Source organism: Centruroides vittatus, unplaced genomic scaffold (assembly GCF_030686945.1).
Source record: "Centruroides vittatus isolate TY-2023 unplaced genomic scaffold, ASM3068694v2 contig_1317, whole genome shotgun sequence".
NCBI classification, from domain to species: domain Eukaryota; kingdom Metazoa; phylum Arthropoda; class Arachnida; order Scorpiones; family Buthidae; genus Centruroides; species Centruroides vittatus.
The window spans coordinates 9,772-28,397 of NW_027120840.1; the positions used below are offsets into that span (position 1 = coordinate 9,772).

Genomic DNA, 18,626 nt, shown 5'->3' on the forward strand with positions numbered 1-18,626 from the left:
TTAAAATCAGAAGAAATTTAACAAAGTTATAAACCGTGGCACCGCAAACATCTAATCTTATCTAGTACACCGATAGTGCTACTCGTTTATAAATAGCACATATAATTGAATTAAGTTGTACACTGACCAAAATTTGTTTCGTCCAAACAGGACGTATTCCGAATTGGACGTATTCTAAAGCAGACGTATACCAAAATTTTACTGTACTTATGTTAAATGTCTGTTTAGTAATTATATTCAAATCTCCTTATCAAGTCGACTAATTGATCATTTACTGGTGCAACTACACTATAATTAATACAGGCAAGTATCGGTGGAACGACTTTTTATTCGAGAAAGTTTTACATAAAAACATTTTAATTATATATTGAATAGTGTTATGTTTTTTAGTTGAAAGTTTTCGAATATTAAAAGAACATCATTTTAATTTATAACCAATTTTGCTTATATATTTCGATTATTATACATAAAATAAAAATAATAATTCAAGTTCAAACTTTTAAAGTGTAATTTTAGATCATGATTTAGAATGAATTTAGCTGGATATAATTAACATTCATATAGCTTTCGTCTATCGTGAATCTGAAGGTGCCTAATTAAGTTTGATTTTTCTGTAAACTTTTTTTACACTCGTCACCACTGTAAGGCTTTTCTTTTGTATGGATTCTTTGATGAGTTTGCAAACTTCGTTTAGTTGTAAACTTCTTTTTACACTCGTCACAAGTGTAAGGCTTTTCTCCAGTGTGGACCCGAAGGTGCCTAATTAAGTTTGACTTTTCTGCAAACTTCTTTTTACACTCGTCACAAGTGTAAGGCTTTTCTCCAGTGTGGACCCGAAGGTGCCTAATTAAGTTTGACTTTTCTGCAAACTTCTTTTTACACTCGTCACAACTGTAAGGCTTTTCTCCTGTATGGATTCTTTCATGAGTTTGCAAACTTTGTTTAGTTGTAAACTTCTTTTTACACTTGTCACAAGTGTAAGGCTTTTTTCCAGTGTGGACCCGAAGGTGTTTAATTAAATTAAACTTTTGTGAAAACTTCTTTTTACACTCGTCACAACTGTAAGCCTTTTCTCCTGTATGGATTCTTTCATGAGTTTGCAAACTTTGTTTAGTTGTAAACTTCTTTTTACACTCGTCACAAGTGTATGGCTTTTCTCCAGTGTGGACACGAAGGTGTTTAGTTAAGTCTGACCTATGTGAAAACTTTTTTTTACACTCGTCACAAGTGTAAGGCTTTTCTCCAGTGTGGACCCGAAAATGTGCAATTAAGTTTGACCTTACTGCAAACTTCTTTTTACACTCGTCACAACTGTAAGGCTTTTCTCCAGTGTGGACCCGAAGGTGTGCTATTAAGTTGGACTTTTGTGAAAACTTTTTTTTACACTCGTAACAACTGTAAGCCTTTTCTCCTGTATGGATTCTTTCATGAGTTTGCAAAGTTTGTTTAGTTGTAAACTTCTTCTTACACTCATCACAAGTGTAAGGCATTTTTACAGTGTGGACCCGAAGGTGTTTAGTTAAGTCTGACCTATGTGTAAACTTTTTTTACACTCGTCACAACTGTAAGTCTTTTTTCCTGTATGGATTCTTTCATGCCTTTGCAAATATTGTTTTGTTTTGAAATTCTTCTTACAGTGTTCACATTAAAATTTCTTTTCGTCCCTTTTTCCTGCAATTAAAAAAAATTGTTTTTAAATAATATTTCATCCATATAAAACAGAAAGTTTCTTAAATAATAACAATAATTAAAATCAATAATAATAGTAAATTAAATAATAATAGTTTTATATCTAAAGGCGAATTTCTTCATAAAAACACAAAAGAGTAATTTTAGAGATAACAAAGTTCGACCATAAATGTATTATGTTACTAATATTTTCAACAACAGCTAATCAGGGATGACATTAAACTAAACAATTTTCTGTAAAACATTGTCCATGTGTATTTATATCTTCATCAATTCTTTTTATATCTTTGCGATGGATCTCCCGCTTCTTTTATATTTTTAAACGAAGAGCACTGATGTAAATAAAGCAGTGTATCTAATACACAATTTTGTTATAATCTTAAACAACAGTTTATTCAAAACTTCATTCAATGTTTCATTCAAAGAACGTCTAAAAATAATAACAACATACATGAAATTTATTGCATAAAATGTAATTTTACATGAATTTAACATTGAAATGTATTATTCGTATTCTTATTCTTAAATGTAAACTTATGTAATATGTTAGATTCAGATGATAAGGATATTGTATTTTTAAAGACCTTGTGTTACGTATACTTTCCTTATGAGTCGTTTTCGTAAGAAGAACTCGTAATGTTGGAACGTGTAAAATACAAATTCTTAAGAGTAAATCATTGATTTCATTTTTCGAAAATTGAATTTCGTGTTTCTCGTTTTTACTTTCTGTTTTGTATATTTTCAGGGTGAAGGTCAGCTAAATAAAAAAATAAATAAATAAAATAAAACGATCTAAAATGTCAGAAAAATTAATTTTTAACGTATATTGTACAGTGAATGTAATTTCTATTCTCTACGCTAAATTTTTTAAAATATATATATTCAATTTCTAAATTATTCGACATTTACACATGAACAGTTTACGCATTTAGAAAAATAACAATAAATTTTTCAGAAATTTATTTTAGAAATTTTAACTTTCTTGTGATGATGCGTCATTCGTGAATTTTTTGAAAATTGTTTTTGAAAGATATCTATACGGAAAATATCTACACAAAATGTAAATGGTGGGCAAAAATAACTTTAAATTGGAATAAAACTGTCACTTCAAGTTTGTAATACTTTTAGTCGACTGCAAATTTAACATCGTTGGCTCTGTTTGTCGAACTGTAAACAAAATAACAATTGTCACAAGCTTTTCCTTAAATATGTAGAAAGAAGTGTTATGGTATGGGCATGGATGTCAACTTATGTAGATAGAAGAGATAGAAGACATGTGTCTAATGATGGAAATATGCATGAAAAATGTCAATACATTTCATTAGAAAATGTAAAAACCTCCGCTGGAAAACTACGGATCTCGAATATCTTACATCTTCATCATGATAATCATCCAAAACACGGGTTTCGTAAAGTCGCTGTTGTACTGTTGGCAAAAAATAACGAGTCACAGAAAAATTATAAACCGAAATGTGAGACCGCGGACTTTAGCGGGAAAATTTGTGTAAATGAAAGAAAACTTTCAATTTTTTGTTCAAGAATTTTGTAAACAATCACTGATAGAAAAAACTTCTCGCGGAGAAACGGAGCAGAGGTCTCCAGTAACTATCAACAGTTAGATGAAAAAGTTGACTCTTAGCTGTCAAGAATTCGTAAGTCTTCGTCAACCGACAGCTTCCCACACTAACACTATAAAAGCTCGCGCCACCGGAAACTTAGGGCGCTCGCATAGGAAGTTATTATTGTACTTGTGTCTGTCTCCATGCCCAGGAACGAAGTCCCGTCGGAGAAGACCTACAGCAACTTTTCCACATCGTCGACGACCGCCATTCATCGAATTATATCGGCCAATCACACCTCAAGAGGTATTTTGTTAGGACTTTTGTAAACTCTCTCTCCGTCAACGGCAATAGGCTTAGCTCATAGTCTCCTGTTTGTTTAGAACTTGTAGAGCTTTATATCTACTTGCATATAACCGCATAGTATCGTAGAATAGTTTGTAATCGCCTTGTATGTTATTCTAGTTATTCAATAAATGTTTTATTTGTCAACCTGTCACCTGTCAATTCAAGACGCCTGTCGACTTACCGACGCACCTCCCCACTCACTTTTTTGCCCTTTTAGCCATCCGAACGACAACGAGATCGGATTTTGCCAACCCGTGCAGTGTAAGTGGTCAGCGAGGAAACTCCTGACCCTTTGCTTATCTTATAGAAATGTAATCGAATATTTATAAAAGAAATTAGATGGAAAGATCGAAGACTCAAAAATTACTACCATAAATAAACTGAAAAGTACGTTGGAACAACAATGATCAGAAAATTTGTGAACACCACAGAAATCCTATTAATGGGCAATCAATGCAAAACTGGTTGAAAGCTGGATTGAAAAGAAAAGACAATTAAACAAGATATAACAAAAGATTAAATATTTTAATAACTAAAATTTAACTTGAAGTAAATGTAATTTGTTACCATTGTTACCAGTGTACATGACCATTGTTACGTAATTTTGTTTTTCTACTTTTCTATTCTAAGATGGAATTCTTAAGTAAAATAAATTTGTTATAATACTTGTTGTTTTTATACACGAAATAATAAAACAGATTTATATATTATATAAATATATATCCAGAAATTGAAAGTTCTTATTACATTTGTTTTTTCATTCGCCAAATGACTTTGAGTTACTGCATATTTGCACGTTTTTCGAAATGAATTACAAAAAGAAAAATGTAAAATGACAATTAAAAAATAAATATCAAAAGAAATGATAGAATCTTAAACATTAAAAACTAAGAAATTTGCCTAAAATTGTTATTCTTATTTTAAACTTGTATACTTTCTCGGAAAAATTATTTCAATGTTTAAAATAATCTAACTGCTTAATACTAACGATTTTTGAAATTTAAATTTCCATTTTGTTATTTAAATTACCTCTCTTGGGTACTGATCGAAATTTATCGTAACAATAATTCGGTTTTAAGAATGAAACATTTGTATGTAATAAGTTATACAATATTTTATAAATGTTTTATACTTAATACAATTACTAAATAGTTGTAAAATGGGAATTTCTTCTATAACTTATATAAGTCATTATTATGTATTATCATTCAATTATATACTCGTGTTTTAATGAATACGATTAAAATAAGTAATTATGTTTACACATCTAATTCTTTTTTGCAAACTTGGAAAATAATTTTTTCAAAAGTTTAATTTTCTTTCAAAAAACAACTGAAATATCACGAGCATGAAAAAATCCTGCAACGAGTTTCGGAAACATTTAGTAGCGCCATCTGTTACGATATTTTATTAAAAATAATTTTTTACTTCTAATTATTATAAATAACATAAAAAACTTTTTTAAAGGTAGGCTAGGTTTAATTAAAAAATTCAACATGCTAATAACGAGTAAAATAGTTATTATTCGTGACCCTTACTCAAGATATGACACACGATTAAGGTTTATCTTTCCACCTCGATTAACCACCAAAATTTAATAGCATTAATCTCCGTAACATAGAAACCTCCCTGCAAAATTTCTGAAATTTTCGACAATGAGCACAAGAGTTATTAAGCTTCAAACAGAGTGAACAAAATCGCGCGCCCTTCACACTTAGATAGACAAATCTCTAAATCGTTTTGTATTTCTCAACGATTCACGGTCCCGACTACAAAACAGTGAAAATCTTGAGGCTCATTTTTTACCGATCACTATAGTTTTGCTCCGTTATATATAACAACAGGTAAAATAAATACTAGACTAAAATAAATTTTCTAAACTAGACAAAGGTATTAATTTCAATAATTATCAGAAAAATAAAACACCATCGGATTATTCTACCGTATAGCTCACACAACTTCTACGTAAGCCGGATGCACACATGCGGCGCGGCAAGGAAAAGCGGCAGTATGACGTCACTTTTTCTCGCCGCAGAGGCCTATTTCGTGCCGCTTTTCTCATGCCGCGAAAGTTGGTCGAATTCTATCTTTCGCGGCGGCCGCCGCCAAGACGCGTTTCTATCAGCCAATAACATTTCGTCTGGCAGTCACGTGAGAAAATACAATCACGTGGTGTTTTAATGGCGGAAAGTTCGACTTGGTTAACCGAGATAACTAACATTAGAATAAAAAGGAAAAATTAATAAATTTAACACAAATTCTACACAGATACAGTAATCATATATTATTTAATTTAAAGAACAAAACAACCGAATCTTACTCGAAATAGTATTCTTTACCGAGAGATCTTAATTGAAGAATAAGCCTATTTTGTACATCAGTTCTTTATCAATCCAACAAAATATCTCGGCAAGATTCTTGCCAATACGATATCTCTAATCCAAAATATTCATTCGAATCTTCGACGAAATCTTCTAGCTAAATAAAACGAGCCGTACAAAACAAAATTTGTAAAAACGTAGATAGCGGAGTGTCGATATCGTTCGCCATCTTGAATACTGAACGCATGCGCCGAAATGTAAACGGATTGCCGCTTATGTGGTCGTGCTGCCGCGCTGCGAAGACGCGTTTGCGTCACCGCTTTTCCTTGCCGCGCCGCATGTGTGCATCCTCCTATACGATGAGTCCAAACAGTTAACAAGGTCAAAAATACACACGGTTGAAAGCAAAGAGCAGAACGTCACTAACAAAAGCTATTTTTCCAGATAACCTTTACACATTGTATATAAAACTACAGTATAGACCTAAATAATCTGAGCTAAAAAATAAAGTCTGCATATAAAACTTATAAATTAATATATAAATTATTCTGTAAACGAATTTATTATTTTTTCATATTCATAAACGTCGGTTGATTTTAAGTCGATATTACTATAAAATCCTTCGTTTGTGTATGCGTTAACTTTTTATTAACCCCTGCAAGTTTTGTCCAATGCACATAAAATTTCGGTTATATGGTTTATGTTCTGGCTGAAAATATACGCTAATTATTTTGCGGAAATATTAACTACGTAATAAACGTTTTATCGATTTCGGATCTGCGTCGTACTTACGTTGCAGTGTTGCAGTGACCCACCGTGACTTTCATCTTTCACCACGGAATTTCCCTTTATTGCACGTTTAAATATATTTGCAAATGGCGTATTTTAAAGTTACTTTATTAAATTTAAAATTTAAACTTAAAAAAACACAGCTGCATTTTTTCGCTTCAATTAAAAATCTTTTTAAATGTTGTCCTGACCACGTAACGTATTATCCAAGAAGAAGTCACGATTTAACGAACCCGTTAGCTTCAATTGTTACTTTCTCATAAGAAGCATCAGTCGTGCTTGACTGGAAAATTTTTAGTATTTACATAATTTAAGCTCATTTTTATTCAAATAATTTCATTTAATTTAAACGTTGTCGATAATTTTAAGTAAACAATATGGCATTTGATATCAATAACTCTGCTTCTTGCCCTTAAATTATTATTATTCAACGTATTTTCGGTTTATATTTTAAGACTTAACAAACACAACAATCGAGTATTTCAGAACAATTTATTACACTTTGCTAATTATAAAATTTATTGCAATTTTAAATAATTGTATACTCGATTGCTGTGTATGATAAGACCTTAAATATAAATTACAACAACCTTCGTTCATGCGAAAATAACATTGAATAATATGAAATTTACTTGTTTTCTTTTCTCAAAAGACGTAAAAATTTAAATATAAATTGATAAATAACACTAAAGAAAATAATTCCATTAAGTCTGAATGAAATACAAATATCTAACAGTGGGTCAACGTTTAAATATCGGTCAACGTCAAATATGAGTCAACGTTACATCACTAAATGGCCGAATATTCGGCCAAACTATTCGGCTTGATTAACTAACGTACGAAAATTTGCGCGTAAACCGCATTATGGCAAGAATCGCGCGCCCTGCTCTCTATTGGCCCGCTGTCACTACGATTTTTTCTTCCAGTAGGTCTAAATTATTTAAATTAATTAATTGTCGGAACGTAGTGACGACTAATACTTGACTTCGTGCAATCCTTGTCCGCAGAATAACTCTGAAATGAGTTGTCCGATCTTGATGAAATTTTCTACGACGACTCATCATCACTCAAGGATGAACTGATTAAAATTTCAACTTTCAAAAATGATCCGTTTTTGTAGAACTGGATATAGGTGTTTTTCTTCAGTATAGATCATTTTTGAGAGTTGAAATTTTAATCAGTTCGTCCTTGAGTGATGATGAGTCGTCGTGGAAAATTTCATCAAGATCGGACAACTCATTCCAGAGTTATTTTGTTGACAAGGAATGCATGAAGTCAAGTGTTAGTCTGGTGGTCGGAAAATATGACAAGCATTAAAACGGTAATTTTGAAAGGTAAATGTTGTCGCTAACTGGACACACAACAAATATAAAGAATCTTTATAGAATAATAAGTTTAAACGAGTCTTTTTAAAACGTGGAGCAGCAGCGATCAATATTGATGGCTTTACGATTCATTCTCTCCTTCGTCTTCCTATCGTTAGTACGAAATTTCGATCTCTAAATGGAAAAGCTGCACAGATTCCAGATTGAGATGAAGTCGCTCAAATTCATCATCATCGATGAAATGTCAATGATTGGTGCAAGAATGCTTTACATCAGGGCTGTCCAACTGGCGGCCCGCCAAATTATTTTTACGGCCCGCGAGTACATTTTACTATAAATAAATTTATGTTACTAAATTACCATTATTAATATTAAAATTATTTTACTATGTGAAAATTACGGCCAGAATGTTCTCATTAATATATTACGAATATTTTAAAGTTTTCTTTTTAGTATAAATAAAATATTTTTTTAATTAACATAAATTGACTTTTCATTTATCAACCTTCTTGGCCCCCTAAATGTTTGGTGAAGAAAATATGGCCCGCGAGCTATGATAAGTTGGACAGCGCTGCTTTACATGATCGAGAGAAGATTGAGAGAGATAAACCCCGAGTAAGATGAGCCTTTTGGTGGTTTCTTTATCTATTTGTTTGGTGATTTTCGTCAGCTTCCTCCTGTTAAAGATACTCCTCTCTACTCGAGTGTTTTTTACGATGTAATGTCCCAACAAGGTAGATTCGCATTTGATTCTTTTGAGAAGTTCATTGAACTTAGTAATTCTCATTGACAAAATAGCGCAGATAGTTCCTTCACGGATGTCTTACATTTAGCTTCGGGTGATTTCTCTGATACAGATCTGAACATTCTGACGACAAGAAGTCGAGCCTATTTAACCAGAGATGAACTCGATCAGTTCCAAACGGCAGTAGAGCTATATCCAACAAACGAGCAAGTTAAACAAATCAATGAAGACTACTTGCAGTCAACTGGATGCCCTTTTGCTTATGTAGCAGGGGTGGGCAAGCAAGAGTTCAGTGGGAGCCGAATTGTAGGTTTTGCAAAATGCACGGGAGCCGCAGTTCTGTACTATCGTGGTGGATAGTATGGTAAGGCCGGAAAGGATAGCACTTTCAGCAAGAGCCGCATGTAACTCAAAAAGAGCCGCACTTGCCCATGCCTGTTATATATCATCTGAAAACACTCCAGATATTGCCCCGCCTTCGTCCAAAGATGACTCGAGCTCTTGGTCTCTCGGTCCCTCCAAGTTTTTGAATCTCTCAGTTAATGCCAGAATCATTCTGAGAGTCAACTTACGGGTGCAAGGAGGTCTCGTCAATGGTTCACTAGGAACTATACGCTACATTATATATGTTCCTAATGCTCGGCCTCCAGCTCTTCCTCTGTTTATTTTAGTGGAATTCGATAGCTATCAGGGACCTTTCATCTATGATAATTTGTTTCCAATAATCCCCATAACACGCACTTCAAACGATGGCAGTATATTGCCATCTCGTAGACAGTTTCCCCTTACCTTAGCATACTCGATGACTATACATAAATCACAGGGATTAACTCTTTCAAAAATCAAAATAGATATAGGGAAAAAAGAAGCAGCTATCGGTCTTATCTATGTTACATTGAGTGCAGTGAAAAAATAACTGACATAGTATTTTTAAAGAGTTACAATAAAGATCGCAACGAGTCAATCTGTAAGTCCAAGGCCTATAGTGAAAGACAGAATTTCATGAGACATTGGCATAGCAATCAATTAATGGCTTACTCTGACCTTATATTTGTACCTTTAAATGATCCAATAGAAATCATATATATTGTTGAGAACGAATGATTCTTTGTTTCTTTTTTCCTCATAATCTAGAAAATAAAGGTGCGAGCAGCTTCGTTCCGACTACACGCTGATGTTGCGTTACTTAACTAGTTAAATTATAATTATTAAAGTTAATATGAGACGGAGCCTAACGTCTATCGCTAGTGCAAAATTGGTTTATAGTTCATGTAATAGCCGTAAATAGCCCGATATGATTCGGCAGTTGTTGGTATTTAGATGTAAGTTATAACTTATAAGTTATTTTATTTGCAATCGACCTTTTTAACTCTTTAATTAAACACTAAAATTTTGTTTTAACTGCGTATTTGTAGACTGAATAGTACCCTAAGGATATGCTTTAGTGGGGACATATGGTCTAGTTTCTCCCCAGCTGTGGAACAGTTCAAATATATTATTGGGAGTTTCTATTTGTCATATTTTGTTGCTATTGTTTTTGTCAATATTTTTAAAATTAATATGATTTCGAATGTTATCTTTTGTATATAATGAGAAATGCTCATTCTTTGCTTTATATATAAATAAATTATATATTAGTTACTCATCTTCTAGAAATAGATAAATAATTCTTTCATTAAATACGATAAGTTTCAATAAAACGTTTCGTAAATCATTTTAAAATATCGTAAAAAATATTAAAATATACGCGAATACGAATATAACATAATTAACTAAACAATAACATTAATGCCCGATACATTCTAACCTACACGCCTTCAATGCCATAAGATATCGGGCTAGATAAGGGCTATATTATTTATTTACGAAATAATTTAATACTAGAGTTAGATGCTATTTCTTATTAACTTTAATAATTATAATTTAATGTTTACCATTAATAAAAGTTACCAAAATGATTAATTTACTGTGTTTTTGTTATTTCTTACTCCTGTTTTTAGGTATTCGGTATTCGGCCGAATAGCGAAAAATAGGCCGAATAGGCCGAATACCGGGTAGTAACCGAATATTCGTTACATCACTAATTTTTATTATAAAGAAATCGCTACTACTCACAAAAGGGGTTGCTTTTTACCTTGCTTGTGAAGATTTTTTTACTGTAATTGAAGCTGGCTTCATTCTGAAGTTCCTTTTTTTTCACTTTTATTTATTAGAAAAGATAAATTTCATTATTCTTTATTCACGAGTATTCTTCAATCTGAAAAAAGAAAGAAATATAGACCTCGTCTACACAGGGTGAGTGCCTTAACACTAGACTATTGTTTTCGTCAACTTCCTGTTTCTTTTGTTTCCTTTCTACACGTGGTCTAAATCCTTTCCAAGAATAAATTTCTGAACAAGAAGGGAACCCCCTAGCGAGGAGAACCCTAATTAAGGAAGTTTCCCTACATTTAGAGAATAGAATCTGCTTTTACAAGATAGAAAAAATTTGTTAAAATTCTAGATTTGTAAAGAAATTTTAATTAAAAAGTTGAAGAAATTCAAGAAATTTACTCAAAATTTATGTGGCCGAGAGTGTGCTATGTTAATTTACATATAGGGAAAATCGACTGTTTTTAACACGTGCATCCGCTTCTGATAAACTGATTCGCTAACAAAAAGAGGGCCGGACCGTACTTCTGGCCCTCTCCGTGTTAGCGAACAGAAGGGCACGAGGAAATTGTTCATAAAATTAACAATTAAAGAATATGCTGCGACAATGCTACTCAATTTTCATGTCAGACTTGTGTTATTCGTCCAAGCGCAAGTAACGTGTGAAGATTATTCGAATGTGGAGTCATAATATGTAACAAACAACGAAAATATGAGAAAATAAATATTAAGAAATAAAAATTTTATTTTACCACATAAAAGGGTTAAATCTAAAGATACTTTTTTTAGCAAAACAAGAAATGACGTCACTATATTAAAATCTATAGTTCTATAAGCTTTAAACGTAAGGAATAATAATAGTAATGGTATACCATAGTAATAAAAATAATAATGTTAATGATACGACAAAATAATAAAATAATTATGTTTCACGTAAAAAGAACCCTAAAATTGCACTGGAGATTCCATTACTTCAATGTCTGGTAATTTACCGTCACGTCTATCATAGTGCTGTAGACAGGTGTAACTTTCAGTCTTAAAGCTAAACACTCGATTTTCAGGAAACGTTTTGCTAGGTGGTCTGAATTTCCCATTACTGTGACCGGTCCCTAGAGAGCTATTTCTAAGTGAGACGTTAGACAGGAAAAAGGTAACAATAAAACAAACAAGGGCAAATAAAATAGTACTAAATACAAAATATAAAATTTTAAAATCATTTTAGTAACAACTTGTTTTATTCACGGTAGTTTTAACTATATCTAACCATTTTTATAATAATTTTAAAAGGTCAGCTTGTAAGCATAAAGGTGTTTCTACCTGGTACGTGGAGTTTAGTTACTTTACGTCGAGACACGTGATTTTATGAGTCGACTCATAGTCACGTGGTTTAGAAGGAACGAAAAATGATGTTCATTTTCACCGAAAACGGAAGTTTAGAGAGTACTTCCGTGTACTATTTGTTAAGTCCTGTGCTTTTTGTCGATAATGTTTGAAATTCTGCGGTAGGTTTGTTTATTTTTTTTTCAAGCTATTATATTTTGATAAATAAAGGTCAAAAAATGAGGAGATAATGGGGATCGTGTTTATCTCAAGTATGACGTATCATAACAGGTACTCTCAAATCAACTCCTATCCATTGGTTACCTATTCTGAGCCATATCCCTCCATCTGCACTCCGAAGGGATAGCACTTTGCTCAGGGAATATAGGAAAATATTGTGTAATCCACAACTCCCGATTCATCAGGATATTGATGACCTCAGCATAAACCGGCTTAAATCAAGACAACCCCTCCTATTAAGAGCTAAATCCCTGCATTCCAATAATTTCAACCTCACTGAATCTTGGAAAAGGCTCTGGGCTGATGTCTCTCCGGTGGACAGCCGACAACTTCCTTGCATCACAAAGCGGCCACCTGGATTTGAGTTATCCAGAAATCTTTGGAGTGTGTTAAATAGGATTCGGACAAAACATGGGTTGTGCAGGGACAGTCTTTTTAGGTGGGGAAAAGTTACATCTCCGCAGTGTGACTGTGGTGCTGAAAGACAGACTATACACCATATCTTGGAAGATTGTCCAGTAAGATCTTTTCCGGGACAACTGAGTGACTTCCTGATTGTGACTGAAAGTGCTTTAAACTATATTTCTAACTTAGATTTACATTTATGATTTGTGTTCTTTTATTTTTGATTTGTGTTCTTTCATTTATGATTTGTTCTTTTTATGAATTAGATGTGTAGCCATACGCTAAATAAATAAATCTCAAGTAGGGTCGGACTAATAAAGATTTCTCTCGTTATTATTGTTTACAATTTTTAATAAAACTCATTCCTACCCTCAAAATTAAGCTGCCTGTCATTTTATAATGGTTAAAAACAAAACTTTTTAAATAAAATATTGATTAAAATTAATATGTAACAATGTATGATAATTTGATAAATAACTGATCATTCTAGTCTTATAAATGGACTGCTGCCTATTTCCTTTATGTCTTAACCAAAGTTTATTTATTTATTTCTACAAATAAGCAGAAAATTGCAAAAGAAAAATTGATATCTCGTCACGAATTAACACGACGTGACATTTGATGATAGGGATGCTGTGTTTCTGTAAAGAGCCGACTTACAGGGGCAATCAGTTAATCGCGCGTCAGTGATGGTCTGGGGCAACGGTTTCCAACCCTTTTTTTCGTTAGAGTACCTCCGTGGCATTCGGCGATTTTTTCCGCAAAGTCGTTAATTACTTTATCATAAAAGTCGCTGGTCGTCGATTTCATCAACGTATTTGAAATCTCTTTTTCTATCGAAAGCAAGGCTAGCGACGACAATTTTTCCTCTGACCGAGCGAGTGTTCGTGGCCAATGTACGAATTTGCTTCGTGGTCGAAAAACTGCGCTCGACAGACCCACTGGTAGATGGTACCGTAAAAATTAATGATATTAAATCGTATAATTCTTTTAGTACGTCTTTGTTCAGATCGACATTAATATAATATGTTTTATGTCTAAGAGTTACTTGTTAATATAGTCCGGACACGAATATAAATACAGTAGAGCGTCGAAAAGTGGAACCAATTGGGGACTGGGGTCCTTCCAGTTAATGATTTGTTCCAGTTTCCGACTTTGTACGAAAAAATACATTAACCTGTCCGATGTTCAAATTTTTCTCCGTTGCGTGTCGCTTCGTGTTGAATTTTCGTCGATTTTAAACCTAACGAAAATTTTTATAATAATCATCGAGGCTATCGTATCGTTAAAAATTATTTCTGCATTTTGTACAAACAAAATAAATATATTAAAGAATATAAAAAACATGAAAATTATACTTTAGAAGTAAATTTAGTATCAAAAACGTTCGATTCAGCACGACACAGTCCGACTGAAAATCGTTCCACTTTCCGGCCATTCCACTTACCGACGTTCCACTTATCGACGCTCTACTGTATTGCGATTCGCTAAGTAATTTAAATAAATCAAAAAATTTCCCATAAAATTTACTTAATCTATACATATAATCGAGACTAGTTGATAATAATAATAATAATAATCAGCGCAAAGCCCAAACGGTTAGGAGTTGAAAGTTGAAATTTGGTACACAGTACCAAATTTCAACTTTCGTCACGAGAATGCACACTAAGAAGGGATTTTTCGAAATTCCTCCCCATGGGGGAGAGGGACAGGATTAAGTCTTAACACTTCCATCAACAATGGAAATGTTAAGTAACAATGTAAGTGTCAACAATGGAAGTGTTAAGAATGGAAGAGTCAACAATGGAAGTGTTAAGAGAGAGCGACGTGCAAGACGCAGATGCAGTTTTTTCGTTTTTGCGGGAAATCGAACATATTTTTAGACTTATATGAAAATTCTGTAATTAGTCTGGAAACAGGGAAAACCCAATTTTTGCATTCTGTGAAAACGGGTAAGGTTGACTATAACGTAATAATCTTAATATTCGCTAAAACGGTTAGGAGTTTAAAGTTGAAATTTGGTACACAGTTAGGGTACCAGATTTAAGTACCAAAGTGTTAAGTAACAATGGAGAACGAGAGAAAGCGACGTGCAAGATTTACGGGCGCTTGAAAAAAAAAAAAGAAAAAAGAAAAAGAGAAATATGTTAGAACATATTTGATTTTCAAATTTAAACAGATTAGTTCGGTTTCTCTCGACCTTTCTTCTTTATGATATTCGATGAAAATCGAAGGATATAATCAGAACACGTCGTGAAAATCGAACAATATTAGAACATTCGATTTTCAAATTCGACCTTTCTTTAGAAAAATATAAATTTTGATAAACATAGCTGCAGAAAATGTTATTTCATTTAACAAGGCGTGAAATTTCACACCCGCAGTCTAAAGCTGGAGGGGAGCTAACTTACAGCATCTGTTCAAATATAACATAATATTTATGATTTTTATGCTATTAAAATGAGAGGGGACCGAAAAAAACGTATGAAAAAAAATTTTACTGAATAAAAAATGAAAAAACCTGCTGATGTCATAGAAAACATCCAATAAAGTTTTAAAAAATTTTACAGGAGTCAATTATGTTCCAATTTGATTGAAATTTTCATATAACGCACAAAAACAGGTTTGAGTGTATACGTGAGCTCACATTAAATTATTTGTTGTTCAACTTCATTTCGAAGAATCTCAGTTAGAACTGTTAATCTCAACTTTTCTGTCAGTGAGATTACATATTTTTGCCAGAGATATGAACAGTACTTTGAATGTAAAAAAACTGTATGGAAGCAAAAACTCATTTATGCGTACTTCTGCCGACTTCCGAAAATGGTATTTTATTATATTTGTATCTTGTGTGTTTACAGAAAAAGAAGTTATGTCTCGGATAAGCTCTGTTAAAAATATCATCAAATTGTGTTTAATATTATCCTTTTTGATTAAATTTTATATAATTAGGAAAATATGACGTTTAAGCCTTTGTAAAGCCAAAAATGTTCATTAATTAAACGTTAGTCCAGTATTTATTTTTTAATGCATTAATATTGTATTGGTAAATGCTTTATAATAAAATTTTGTATAACTTATGTTATTGCATTAGTTTAACAAGTGCTTATATACGTAATTGCATCAGTTTTAGCACCTATTTAATTAGTTTCATTCACGACAGCGAGTGATGTGGATGATTGTTTCTTTTAAACTATTTGATCGAAAAGTTACATAAAATTGGGGATGCGTAATCATCCGAAATTATTATTATAATTTTGACTGGAAATCACTGGTTTTATGCAATTTTAGTTTAATTAATGTCGCATAAAACTGACAGCTCGTACAAGTTTGCTTAAAACATGCGACTCAGAATACCCCAAAATGGCGGCTCAAGAAGTAGGTCACACGTGTTCTGACCTTCTTATACAGACCTTGCCTCAACGTCGCGATTAGCGGTAACGCGTGGTAAAAACCGGAACTACGGCTACGGAATCGTTTTGTAATTAGCCGCCAGTCTCGGATATCGTAGGAGTTACGAGAATACTTACACAGTGTTGCCACCCTTTCAAAATTGCTGACCCGGACATTTTAAAATTACGATGGTATACTTAGAAACAGAAAAAATTAGGATTTTTTATTGTAAGTAGAAAATAAATATATATATATATTTTTTATTAGAAGATAAACATGTACCGGCACAGGATATATTATTAGAGTAACACAATAATCACATGTGGCATATTCAAAAATAATTAACAACAGTTCGATGTCGATATTAATCGCAAAAATAATACATAAAAGTAAGAAAAGTAAATAATAACACATACCAACATTAATGATATTAAGTAACAAAAGATATATTTATATTATATGTTGTATCAGATACAATGTATGAAAATTAATGACACAAAATCTGCGTACTGTCAAACTTCATGAGTAATGTTTATCTTCGATTATCATCATCTTCTGAAATAATTAAATAAATATAAAATAAAAGACCAAACTAAATTTTCTAAATCCAATTATTTTTTATTAAAAGCGAATGCACTACAAATGTCATGTTACAAACGAAATTAAAGTAATGACGTCGTTCATTTAATTCAATAACCTTAAAATATAATTTCATTTTATACTAATATAATCTAAAATTAACATTAAAAATATTTTAAATTCAAATTTAAAAAGCTTACACAATATTTAAATCACATGGTTTAATTAAATTCATATAATTCAGATATTCATATAAGTTATGATAATGAAATTCATCAAGAAACAAAAAGGCTTTTTTTTTAACAAACTTTGTCTGTATATCCAAACAGATAACTGTAATTAGAAAATTCAGCAAATTCTAAAACTTTCATCTATATATATAAAACTAGCTGTGACTTTGCCCACGCGGATTTTGCAAGAAAACACCATTTATATTCGGTATTTCAACAACCATAGTAATTGTTATATAACACACACCGCTGAGAATGATGAGAATCAAACGAACTGTTTTCAATTTGATCAATTTTATGGAACGTCTACAATCGTTCTATAATCGAACCAATATGCAATAACAAATTCAAATTTGAAACGGTGCAAACATTTGGTTAAAAAATCGAAATATATAAAAATATTTATAACAATGTCTGAAATGTTATCATTTTAATACACGTATGTACACAATGAACATGAAACGTAGTTGAAAACAAAAAAAATCGCATCTAAAATAGTACAGTAGAAGCTATTCTTCAGGTTAAGCCTTAATGCTCTCCCTCTCCCCCTGTGGAGGAATTTCAAAAAATCCCTTCTTAGTGTGCATTTCCATGACATGAAATTTGGTACACAGTTAGGTTATGTCATGGAAACGCGCACTAAGAAGGGATTTTTCGAAATTCCCCCATGGGGGAGAGGGAGAGCATTAAGGCTTAACCTGAAGAATAGCTTCTACTGTACTATTTTAGATGCGATTTCTTGTTTTCAACTACGTTTCATGTTCATTGTGTACTTACGTGTATTAAATTGATAACATTTCAGACACTGTTATAAATATTTTTATATATTTTGATTTTTTAACCAAATGTCGAACCGTTTTAAATTCAAATTGTTATTACATATTGATTCGATTATAGAATGACTATAAACGTTCCATAAAATTGATCAGGTTGGAAACGTTCGTTTGAAGCAGTAAAATGATTCTCAGCAATAAGAGATATGTGTTATGTAACAATCACTATGGTTGTCGAAGATTACCGTTGATAGTAATAACTTAATTTCCAAACGTACAATATTTACCAAATCATCCAATTCGTATGCCCAAGCGACGCCACGCTCATTTGCTAGTTATACATAAATAGAAATTGTAAGATTTGAAGGAAAATTATTTCTAAGTGTGAATATACTAATGTTCTTTTACATCACGGTTTCAAATGAATTTCGCTGGACATAATTAACATTAATACGGCTTTCGTTTGCTATGGAGCAGAAGGTGTTTCATTAAGCTTTCAATTCGTATAAACTTCCTTCTACACTTGCCACAACTGTAACGCTTATCTCCAGTGTGGACCCGAAAATGATTAGTTAAGTAACACTTTTGTCTAAACCTCTTTTTACACTGGACACAACTGTAAGGCTTTTCTCCACTGTGAATCTGAACATGTGCAATTAAGTGCGCCTTTTGTGTAAACTTCCTTCTACACTTGCCACAACTGTAAGGCTTTTCTCCACTGTGAATCCGAAGGTGTGTCATTAAGTTTCCTTTTTGTGA

General features: G+C 32.4%; 1 protein-coding gene across 1 annotated transcript; it reads right to left on the reverse strand.

The window, feature by feature from the left end:
* Positions 1–549: 549 nt before the first annotated feature.
* LOC136990485 (zinc finger protein 271-like) lies at positions 550–1,543 on the reverse strand. The gene is given in 2 exon segments (XM_067288874.1): positions 550–617; positions 620–1,543. Coding segments are annotated over 2 exon segments (939 nt in total). The 5' UTR covers positions 1,491–1,543.
* Positions 1,544–18,626: the final 17,083 nt, after the last annotated feature.